At 38.1% G+C, this 12,439-nt stretch overlaps 1 protein-coding gene across 3 annotated transcripts in view; it reads right to left on the minus strand.

Annotated features, from left to right (window-relative positions):
• Nucleotides 1–1,407: 1,407 nt before the first annotated feature.
• Nucleotides 1,408–12,439, minus strand: part of AGTR1 (angiotensin II receptor type 1) — a 52,891-nt gene continuing 41,859 nt past the window's right edge. For all 3 annotated transcript variants that reach the window (XM_060411544.1, XM_060411517.1, NM_001009744.1), the window contains 1 exon segment: nucleotides 1,408–3,430. In XM_060411544.1, coding sequence (XP_060267527.1) covers nucleotides 2,305–3,384 — 1,080 coding nt within the window. In that variant the 5' untranslated portion in view covers nucleotides 3,385–3,430 and the 3' untranslated portion in view covers nucleotides 1,408–2,304.

Raw genomic sequence — 12,439 nt, forward strand, 5'->3', positions numbered from 1 at the left:
GTATCTCCACCTGCTCTGTGCAGATTCTCCAGAATGACAATGGCCTCTAGGATGAGGCAGCTGCTAAGGGCAGGAGAAACATTACAGCACTTTCTTCAATACAGTCGCATCCCTGCTTTTGCACATGGCACTTGAATCCTTCCAGTAAAATTTTTTTTTTCTGCTGAAATCTATTAAACATTCCTTGCTGCTGAGGCTATGGTGAGATATGGTAGCATTGAAAGCAATTATGTTTTCTGGAAAATATTTGGCAAAAGGTATGTTAAGAATACAGGGGCTTCCCTGGTTGCTCAGAGGTTAAAGTGTCTGCCTCCAGTGCGGGAGACCCGGGTTCGATCCCTGGGTTGGGAAGATCCCCTGGAGAAGGCAATGGTAACCCACTCCAGTATTCTTGCCTGGAGAATCCCATGGACGGAGAAGCCTGGTAGGCTACAGTCCATGGGGTCGCAAAGAGTCGGACACGACTGCGTGACTTCACTATTCACTATGTTAAGAATATTAAAAATGTTCATATCTGTATAATCATTTATACCACTTCTAGGAGTGTATCAGAAAGGATTTATCAGATTCATGTATTTGAATGTTTATGTACAATATAATTTATGATACTGAAAAATCAGAAAAAAATAAATGCTCAAAAATTTGAATACTAGCAAACTGATGTGTCTGTATTTTGTAATGTTATACAGTTACTTATTTATTTTTACATTTGTTTGGCAGTACCCAGTCTTAGTCTTGGCACACAGGCTCTTTAGTTACAGCTTGTGGGATCTAGTTCCCTGACCAGGGGTTAAACCTAGGTCCCCTACATTGGGAGCATGGAGTCTTAGCCCTGGACCACATTGTAGGGAAGTCTCCTACAATAAAGATTCAATAACTGTTTTTCTAAATCAAGTATTAAATTGTTTTAGGAAAAAATTTTAATGGTGTAGCAAGCTTCTATGCTATGTCATTAAAGGGAAAATTTGCATACAAAATACATTATGATTTCAGTATCATGATTTAAACATGTATGTGTATATAATGAATACAAGAAAAGTATAACAAGGTACCCAAATGTTAAATTGGTAATTTTTGAGCAGGAGAACTAAATATGACTTTTTTTTTTTTTACTGCTTTCTTATATAGTCTCTATTTCTTACAATTATCATGTATGTGAATAGAAAAACCATATTAAAATTTTGTGTAAAATAATGTATTATTTTAGTGTTATAAGGAACGAGTTTTTCTTTGTTGCATGACAAACTTTGGAAAGCTCAAAATGGTGTATTTATTCCATGTTGTGCAGTGGAAGAAAGTGTGTTCTTCGTATTTTCAATAGCAGGATATTAAATTAAAACCAACAGTATTAAACTATCAGTTGTATCAAGATTTAAATGAAAATACATTTGTACTTATTCACAGTTGTCCTGTTTAAAAAAAAACATTTATTTTAAGTAATGAAGATTAAATACATTGAATAACATTATTTTATGTGAATATGACTTTGCTAAATTTTAATAAGATAACAGCAGTTTAGAGAGATACATATACAGGTTGAATATATACTTTTTAAAACAGTAAGGCATATTTTATGATATATAATCTTTTCACCACAAAATATATATACTTCTTAGATCTGAAATAAAACTAACACGACTACCTGGGACTGGAATAACACCTTTACAAGTAATTTAATTTTTATACATGACTACAGTAACATCATTACACAAATAAGCCACTCAGCTGGCATATTTTGGCAATGGGAATCTATAGGACACGGGTTGGATTTCACAAAAGCGTCTGGAACCTGACAACTACTGCTTAGCGAGTCTTTGTATGAAATGTACAGTAGCAGGTACACGTGGGCCACAGTTGCTAATAGCTAAATAAGCACGAAAGCTTTGCTGCCCTTTGGAAATTGGGCATGGCAGTCTTAAGCTCTGCTCTCCTGTTGCTCCTCTTGAGGTTTAACATATTCTAAGTACTTTCATGTGGAAATCAAATATAACAGAACAAGAGCAGACTAGGGAGAGGACATTTCTCCCAGTAAAATTTTCCAAATCAACACTTTCATCCAGTTTCTGACATCAGTTCTTTGAGTGGGCATCATCTATCTAATGCAAAACATGGCAGAATGTGGCTTTGCTTTGTTGAGTTGCAAAGGAAAAGAACTTTTGTTCAGAGCTGTAGACAAGTCAGTTCAGTCCACATAATCTATTTTATCCTTTAATGCAGCCATGCTCATTTGGTAGTGAGGTGTTGTGCAAGAATGTTTTTCTTGCTGCTTCTTTAAGGTGACTTCACAGACAGATTTCAGGTGTGTCACTCAACCTCAGTGCATGGGGCAGGCTTCTTGGTAGAGGAGTTTCCATTTTCTGAGGGGCGGTAGGAGAGTGTGCTCATTTTTGTTGACAGGTTTGAGTGGGATTTGGCCTTCGGGGGAATGTATTTCAGAAGCTGCAGAAAATATTTTTTAAATTTTTTCCCTAGAAAGCCATAAAAGAGAGGATTCAGGCAATTGTTAAAATAAGCCAAGCAAATAGTGATGGGCATGGCAGTGTCAACAATATCTTCAATTTTACAGTCACGAATGAGGCCCAACTGAATTAACACATCCATAAAAGTGAATATCTGGTGGGGAACCCAGGAGAAGAAAAAGAAAAGCACGATTGCCAAAATTATCTTGAAAATATCATCTTTCCTTGGTTTGTTCTTCTGAATTTCATAAGCCTTCTTGAGGGTCTTCCAAATAAGAGTGTAGCTTGTAAGAATGATCAGAAAAGGAAACAAGAATCCCAGTATATTCTTGGTGAGGCCCAGCCCTACCGGGAGGGTAGAATTTTGGGATTCATAATGGAAAGCGCAAACTGTGATATTGGTATTCTCGATGAAAAATACATTGCGGTGGATTATAGTTGGCAAACTGGCCAAACCTGCCAGCAGCCAAATAATGATGCAGGTGACTTTGGCCACAAGCATTGTGCGCCGGAGGCGGGACTTCATTGGGTGAACAATAGCCAGGTAGCGGTCAATGCTTAGACATGTGAGTAGAAACACACTGGCGTAGAGGTTGAAACTGACACTGCCGGAAGCTATCTTACATAGGTAATTGCCGAAGGGCCAGCGGTATTCCATAGCAGTGTAGACAGCCCACAGCGGCAAAGTCAGTAAAAAGCATAAGTCAGCCAGAGCTAAATTCAAAAGAAAAACACTGGCCACAGTCTTCAGTTTCATGTAAAAGTAAATGACAATCACCACCAAGCTGTTTCCAAATAGGCCCACCACAAAGATAATACTGTATAAAGTAGGGATCATGATAAATATGTAATTGTGCCTTCCAGCTTTGGGACAGTCATCTTGGATTCTTTTAATACCATCTTCGGTGGAAGAGTTGAGGATCATTTTGATCTCTTGGCTGAGTCAGTCTCAGACACTATGCCAAATGCACCTAGAAAAAATAAAAATGAAAAAGGTGAAAAAAAAAAAGAAATTTCCAGTTGTAAACAAATAGTTTTGTTTCTTATTCATAAATACAGTACTTCAACTTTAGTTTTAGGAAAAAAAAATCAGATCATATTTTCTGGAGAAAAGCTGTGAGCAGAAATCTTAAAATCCAAGATTGCACATTAAAATCTTTAAAATCTTAAAATCTTTAGGTTAAAACCTAAATCTTAAAAATCTAAGATTGCTCATTTAAATTAAGTTTCAGAACACATTGCTTTTCTAGGGAATGATGAATATCCCCCAGATCAGTGGAAGTGGGTTCCTAGGTGAATATTCACATAGGTCCTTTGCCTTTTTCTCTAAGAGTAAATCCTAGATTAAAAAACATAATGTAAATCTCAGAAAGTACTACTGAATTAAATTAGTTATTCAGAAAGACGAGCTTTTCCTTAGGTATGCAAGGCTAATTGTCTTAAACCTCAGAAATGTGACAAAGCTGTACCTTATTCTTTGAACCATTTCTTTCATCTCACAATCTTGGGAATAGAAATTATTAGCATCCTCTCTTAAGTGGTTGGAATTGCTGTCTCTAGGTTACTGAGGAACTGATTTAAGAGGGGATAAAAGGGAAGGCTGAAGGCTTTGGGGAACAGCATTTTTTGTATAGTTTTCCAGGTCATTACATGCAATCACCACTTATTCTTTTTTTTAATATAAATTTATTTTAATTGGAGGCTAATTACTTTACAATATTGTATTGGTTTTGCCGTACATCAACATGAATCTGCGACAGGTGTACACATGTTCCCCATCCTGAACCCCTCTTCCACCTCCCTCCCCATACCATCCCTCTGGATCATCCCAGTGCACTAGCCCCGAGCACCCTGTATCATTCTTTAACTTCCAACTCAGTGTAGCAAAAGAGCCTGAATCTCCTAACTTTTGTGCCCACAAGCCATTTCTAGAGTTTAATCTCAATTAACCATTTGCTTAATAAAGGGTGTAAAATGAATAGATTAGGTCAGGATTGCCAATAAAATGTGTTTTGTCGGGGTTCAAGGCAGCAGCAGCAGTTCTTTAGGATTTTAGGAAGAATCGGATGCTCTGAAATGAGCTCCATAATGATCTCTGCAAATATTTGCTCCAACATTTTACATAATCAACAATCAAGCTTTTCATTGATGTGATTTAGAAAAGCATCATAGTCTGCCCTAGACAAGAGTCTATCTAAAAACCCTTGGAGGGGAGCTGAAGGTGCTGTGACGGTCACAAGGCAGGATGGGGCACAGGTATGCTCTGAGGTGAAAGGCAGCCCTAGGCATCAGCAAGGTTGGCCAGGTAGGGGAGGGATGTTGGGTAAAGACCCCATTGCTCCACCAGGAGTGTGTCCCTAGATGAGCATGGGTCCCTAGATCTGCTTCCTCTTGTAGCAAAGAGTCTGGGGTAAGAAGAGGAATGGGAATAAGGCTTTTATAGTCTGCCCTGCTTATTTAACTTCTATGCAGAGTACATCATGAGAAACACTGGGCTGGAAGAAGTGCTAGCTGGAATCAAGATTGCTGGGAGAAATATCAATAACCTCAGATATGCAGATAACACCACCCTTATGACAGAAAGTGAAGAGGAACTAAAAAGCCTCTTGAAAAATAAAAATAAAAAAATTAAAAGCCTCTTGATGAAAGTGAAAGAGGAGAGTGAAAAAGTTGGCTTAAAGCTCAACATTCAGAAAATGAAGATCGTGCCATCCGGTCCCATCTCTTCATGGGAAATAGATGGGGAAACAGTGGAAACAGTGTCAGACTTCATTTTTTTGGGCTCCAAAATCACTGCAGATGGTGACTGAAGCCATGAAATTAAGATGCTTACTCCTTGGAAGGAAAGTTATGACCAACCTAGATAGCATATTCAAAAGCAGAGACATTACTTTGCCAACAAAGGTCCATCTAGTCAAGGCTATGGTTTTTCCTGTGGTCATGTATGGATGTGAGAGTTGGACTGTGAAGAAGGCTGAGTGCCGAAGAATTGATGCTTTTGAACTGTGGTGTTGGAGAAGACTCTTGACAGCTCCTTGGACTGCAAGGAGATCCAACCAGTCCATTCTGAAGGAGATCAGCTCTGGGATTTCTTTGGAAGGAATGATGCTAAAGCTGAAACTCCAGTACTATGGCCACCTCATGCGAAGAGTTGACTCATTGGAAAAGACTCTGATGCTGGGAGGGATTGGGGGCAGGAGGAGAAGGGGATGACAGAGGATGAGATGGCTGAATGGCATCACCAACTTGATGGACGTGAGTCTGAGTGAACTCCGGGAGTTGGTGATGGACAGGGAGGTCTGGCGTGCTGCAATTCATGGGGTCACAAAGAGTCAGACATGACTGAGAGACTGAACTGGACTGAACTGCGTCTGCCCAGGAGAGCTGCACGTAGTGTCTGGGAGAGCTGGCTGAACACATGCACCTAAGGTAGTAGTGAAATGGTGCTCCGAGAAGGATGAGTCTCAATTAGCCAGATTATAAAATATAACACTGGGAAAAAGAGGTTCTTAAGTCGTCTCTTTGGAGAAGGCGATGGCATCCCACTCCAGTACTCTTGCCTGGAAAATCCCAGGGATGGGGGAGCCTGATGGGCTGCCGTCTATGGGGTCGCACAGAGTCGGACATGACTGAAGCGACTTAGCAGCAGCAGCAGCAGCAGCAAGTGGTCTCTTTGCCTCCCCCAAGGGGCGCAGTTATTCTCCCTACCTGAGGTTTTTGGCTCTACACCCTCTTTATCTTCTCCTTTTGTAGTCAGAGCTGTATGAACTAAATCCCTTTCTTATCTTCTCATTCACGGGGGTCTCAGCAAATGTCACATGCTCTGTGGGGCCTTCCTAACTTGCCTGGGCAATAGGCTGTTCCATTTTTTTGTGCTCTTTTGGCACTTTGGATGTAGGTTTTGACCTATATATTATAATGGCATGTTGACTTATCTGTCTTCTCCACCAGTTTGTAAGTGATTTGAGGATAAGGCCTGTTTGGAATAATCTTGTTCACTAGTGTAAACCCTCATACCTTCCAGAAGGCAGATGATAAATGTCTGATGAATAAGAAAACAAGTGGACACATGAATGGGTGAATATTATATAACTTAAAGCTGTAAGTGGAAAGTATTGAGACTAATTTCTAGGGGGCTAATGAAATCAATTTACATTCTGCTCCCAAAGAATCTGATAGAAAATGCTCAGTGTCAACCTGAGCCTCACTTTTGATAATAAGCTAAAACCTAAACCCAACGCAATTTAAATTGACAAAATAAACCCTTGGTACTTTTAGAAATCTGTGGTTTACAAGACAAAAGAAGATGAAAAGAAGGAATAATTTAATAGAAACTAGGGCTAGGTTATGAGGGAAGTTTGACCTATTTCTTTTTCACCCAGAAGGATTTCTCTACACTTTCCTGATTTTGTTTTTAAAAAAGTCATAGTTACTAAAATTATGCCAATTTAGAAGTATATATTCATTTAGGTAAACAAATATTCTCTGTTAAAAAGTAAATGCTTCATAAATGGCTAGCAGTTATTTACACCTTAATGTGGATTAATTATTTGTTCTTCTAATATCTAGTTGAGATAAGTTGGATTTTGCCTTAGGAAAAATTGAAAATGTCAAGGTTTTAGAATCTCAAAGATTAAAAGTGTCCTGGGTTGAACTCCATAACTCTGTAACTGAAAATAGGGAGAGTTAAATATTTGTTTCAATTTGGGCATAAGGGCACTAAAAGGAAGGAATACATTTGGGTGCCCTGAGTTGGGTGCCCAAGAGCAGGGAGGAAATTCTCTTTCTTCTCTTCATCTTACTTTGAGGGCACATAACTCAGGTTGGTTCCATTAATTTTTGTCTAGGGGGGTAGCATTTTATTGAGTAGGCCTGAATTGTAACCATCATTTATGAAAGAATTCCTGTGGAAAATTTTGTATTTGAAAGCATCAGTTTATAAACATGGATTTGTAGTCCAATTCTTTCACATTTTGAGGTCAGCCTTTTCATAAATTTCCATCGATCTATATTGGCTAATATAAAAGGTTGCTCTGAACAACTAGAGAAATATCTCTGGAAATTTGAGTGAGGTATCTATTGTTTTAATGAGTATATTACTTGAGAAACTCTGAGCATAGCACTGAATATACTAATTGGAAGAACATTTTATATAAATGTTTATGTAAGTAATGACCAAGACTTCCTACCTAGTAAGGAGAGAGGGAGAGGAACTTCAGTGATGAAAACATTAGGAACAAGCATAAGGAGGCAGAAATGCAAACCGTGCATTTATCAGGCAGTTATCCATTCATCCCATATTCACTCAACACCTATTATGTGTTGGGGTAAGGAATGCAAAGCGAATAACAGCAGTCTTTCTGCTCCTCCTGATAATTTGAGTCTAGCTGGGGGATTAGGAGTCTTAAAGCCAGAATTATCTCCAATGTGTTGAATCCTTATACCATACTTAGGCATGTGAAATGTTCTGTATTTATTACTGACCCTGCCTAGTGGTGAGGATTTCCGATAATGATCAGGGATGCTTCCCAGAGATGGCCCGTAGGCTTTGGAGGATGTATGAAAATCAGAGTGGTTAGCACTTAAAGGCAGGCATCTGGCCAGCTAAGGTAGACTAGAGATTTTATCATCGCTTGAACTTCTTTACAAGCGTCTGCAGCTTCATCTATGGGAACCTGCTCCTGTAAATTTATAGATACTGCAAACCCTTCTGGGTATGGATGGTGTATGAATGTGTACTGGATGGAAGGGTGACCCAGGCCTTACAGGTGTGTAAAAAATATTGTTCTCTTAGTCTGCACTGTTGCCACTCGTACCTTCCCTAGAGGAAGCTGGTTCTGAGAAAGAGAGAAGAATGAAACTCCTATGATTGGAGTAGCCTTCAATTGATAATAATTAAATGGAAAAGACTAGGCTGCTTCTCTTATTTTATTTTATTTTATAATGACATTTAATCCACTGGCATTTTATTTTATTTTTATTTTTTAACCATTTTTCATTTATTTATTATTATTATTTTTATTTTTTAATTAATTTATTTTTAAAATTATTTTTCAATTAAATGGAAAAGACTAGGCTGCTTCTCTCTGAAGCTTGAAAGGATGCTCTTTTGGTGAGCAGCTGAAGGAGGAAGAGATGTGGTCTTCAAACTTTTGAGTCCTAGAAAGCAGCTAATTTTTTGGTTTCATTCTGCTGCTTCTCCCAGTAGGGTTACAGGCAGATAGGTTATTGAGTGAAAACATAGGAGGGGCCATCTCTCTTTATTCCTGGGTCTTGCTGTAGCTTTTACTTAGGCTCTGTGATTTACATGAACTCTACAACATCATTTCCTCTTAGGGGAAAGAAAATGGAATTCAAAGTCAAAATGCTCATAAATGAATCTTCCTTTACCACTTACAGATACGTGTAGCTCTGAGTAAGTCATCCCATTTCTCTGAATATAAGTCTCAGTTTCCTCATCTATAAGAAATGGAAGCAATGCCTTCTATTGCACTAAATTGTTGTTGTAATTAAATAAGATAACTTAAAAGTACTGGCTCTATCTCTCAAGCAGTAAGTATTTAATAAGTGTGTTTTATGTGGATCTTACTATATTATTTTGAATGCAAAGCAAGGGCTGGTTCAGCCATAAGTCGAAAAAGCATGAGAGATTAAAAAAAAAAAAAAGTTTATCACTGGTAAGCTCTTTTTCTTGCCATTCAAAGGTTAAAAACACCAAGCTGTTCTCTCAAAGTATGAGTAAAAAATAATCTTAAGCAGCTGAATACATTTTCCGTGAGTCAGGTGGGAACTCTCAGTCTGCTGCAAACACAAGGCTGGCTCACGGTGGCCACACCACATTTATCTACTGGTTGTTTAGTAGGAATTACCTTGCAGTCCTTGACAGCTTCCCTGGTTCTTAAAAACAAACCTGAGAAAGATTTTCTTTTTATCTTTTTTTTTTTTTAAATTCTAAGAATATTTCCCCCAAGACTTTCAATTAGAATATTTTTTTGACTTTTCAAGAACAGCTTTGTATTTTTTTCTTAATTTTTATTGAAGTATATTTCCTTCACAATGTTTTGTTAGTTTCTACTGTATAGCGAAGTGAATCAGCTTTACATATACATGTATCCTCTCTTTTATGGATTTTCTTCCCATTTAGGTCACCACAGAGCACTGAGTAGAGTTCCCTATATAGTAGATTTTCATTTGTTATCTATTTTCTATATAGTATCAATAGTGTATATATGTCAAGGCCAGTCTCCCAATTCTTCCCACCCCGCCCTTCCCCTTGGTATCTATAGGTCTGTTCTTTATGTCTGTGTCTCTACTTCTGCTTTGCAAACAAGACCATCATACCATTCTTCTAGATTCCACATACGTGACTTAATATATAATATTCACTTTTCTCTTTCTGACTTACTTCACTCTGTATGACAGTCTCTAGGTCCACCACATTTCTAAAAATTGATTAGAATATTAATGCCTCCTTAAGCTTTTATTCAAGCCCAAACCAATCTAATTAAATTGTCCATTAGAAGCTCCTTTTTAAATGAGTTTGCAATCTGAAGAAAAAAAAAAAACACTCTGAAGTTTCCTATGATAATAAAGAGAGAACTAAAAGACCAAGTAATTATATTTTAGGATAATCTATCAAAGTATCTTTCTTAAATATCAGAAAGAGTAGGTCAGTGTTTGCAAGTTTCTTGTCGTGATGGAGAGCTCAAGAAACCATCCTGTTCAAAAGGCATTCTCTTTATTGATCCTATCTTATAATTCAGTCATTAGAAAGCAACTGATTTTGCTCCTGTGTGTTCTTCCCCCAGTAATGAGTGAGGCATCCTACAGGGAAAAACTCTTAAGTCAGTATCTGTTTGTGAATTCATTGAATCATAGAAGCCGGCACTAAAATTCTTAGAGTTTCTACTTGTTTCTTTTTCAAATCCACTTGTTCTTATATCTTAACCTTCTGTTCTTATTTTATGGGGTCCTTACCTCCTTAAACATTTTGCATATCTGTGTTAAGAGCACCTATTCAATTGCTTTACTGTTTGTAGTTCTCCAGATGTAAATTCTATTTGTTTCATCTACAGACATGAAAGCATTTGCCTTCATTTTAGGCTTTGTAGTCTTTGACTGTGAGTCCATCTCTAGTGAAAATTAGCTTCTTTAGGAGGTCTGAGTGTCTGGATGGTGGTGGTGGGTGAAATTTCTGCTTGGACATACGACTCTCAGTTGATCTGGAAAAGTTCTTAGAGCCAGTTCTCAGCCTAGTTTTCTACCCCTTACTTTGCAGTTACTGCATATTAGGCCCTCGGTGCTGTGCTATACTTAGTCACTCAGTTGTGTTATGTCTGACTCTTTGCGACCCACAGTTTGCAGCCCATCAGGATCCTCTGTCTGTGGGGATTCTCCAGGCAAGAATACTGCAGTGGGTTGCTAGTCCTTCCTCCAGGGGATCTTCCCAACCCAGGGATTGAATCCAGGTCTCTTCTTTACCATCTGAGTCACCCCAAAATACTGGAGTGGGTAGCCTATCCCTTCTCCAGAGAATTTTTCCTACCCAGGAACCTGGGGTTTCCTGCATTGCACACAGATTCTTTACCAACTCAGCTACCAGGGAAGCCATTAGGCCCTCTACCCATTTTCAAATTTTTACTGGTCTACAAAAGTTATTTTAGTCTTAGATCATAATGGGTAGTAGTTTTCCAGTTCCTGGCTTTAACCAGGAAACCCAGTTTCAGTTGCCTTCAGTACATGAGTCTAGTGGTCTTTATTTCCATTCTGGTAAAGTCATTAGAACTTTATGTCAACTGTGTATCTGGTGTTGGTCTGTCCCTGGCCCATGTGGTCTTAATTCTTCTTCGGTGCTCTAATGTGATATTTAATGTAGAGAAAAAAGGTTAATATCCATGATTGCTTAATCCATTGTCCTCAACTTTACTGGAAGTTGCTCAATACATTATTTGGTGAAAATAGTTAAGTTGCTTGGATCCAATAAGCTTTAGACTATAGTCTTGTCCTTCTTGCTCCACCCTCTCCATTGTGCCCTTTGATGAAGCATCCAGGTATTTCTGGATGACATTCTCCTTTATGCTGGGGATCCTCGAAGCCATGTAGAAGAAAGCATGGCAGAAAGTTTATATTATAAGGCACGTGACCTACTCTCAAGTCAGACACACAGGAGAATGCCATGCTTTTGGTTGATAGTCCCAGCCTGACTCCTTCTCTGTTACTTTCCTTGGAGATGATTTCATTTGCCTCTGCAATTCCCAGATGAATCTTCTCTTAATACAAAAATATGTAGTAAAAGTATTAATGCCATATTAATTAAATACTTCAGATTTAATCTTCTCAAACTTAATGAATACAAGTGTTGTATGTCTAAGTGGTTAAGTAATGGTTTCTGACCCTCTTACTAAATCAATATCATCCACCATGGCCTGCTCTCAGAAGAAATGAAAGCAGTGCAAACTACTTTCTTATTTCTGTTCATACCAAGTGTAACCAACTCTGGTGACAGTGGTTAAATGTTCTGTCATCCTCAACCAGTCCTAACCTTTGCTTTGTCCAAAATAGTGCAAGAAGCTAGAGAACTCAGCTATGAAAGGAAATTCAGAAGTTCTTTCCAAGTTAGGGTATAAATTTCAAGGAAAATATAATGTTAATACTAAATTTTTGCTTCTTGGAAATTATTCAATACTTTAATATCTAATAATGTAACACTAGTCTACAACTAAATTTCTCTCCACTTAAGAAGCTCCTGGTTATCAGGAGCTTAAACAAGTTGGTTGTGATGAATATCCCAAGCTCCCCAAACAACTCTCTTCATTCCTATGGTATTTCCTCCCACTCTTGTCTGTCCTAAACTCTTGAGTATTTCTGTTGTATGAGGTCTTTTTTTTTCTTTTAATTTCAAAAAGAAAATATAGGGATGAAAGATATGTGATTAAGTCTAATCAGGTGCTTAATAATCTTCCTTTAACTAGTTGGTGTTA

This window comes from Ovis aries, chromosome 1, assembly GCF_016772045.2.
Source record: "Ovis aries strain OAR_USU_Benz2616 breed Rambouillet chromosome 1, ARS-UI_Ramb_v3.0, whole genome shotgun sequence".
Classification (NCBI taxonomy): Eukaryota; Metazoa; Chordata; class Mammalia; order Artiodactyla; family Bovidae; genus Ovis; species Ovis aries.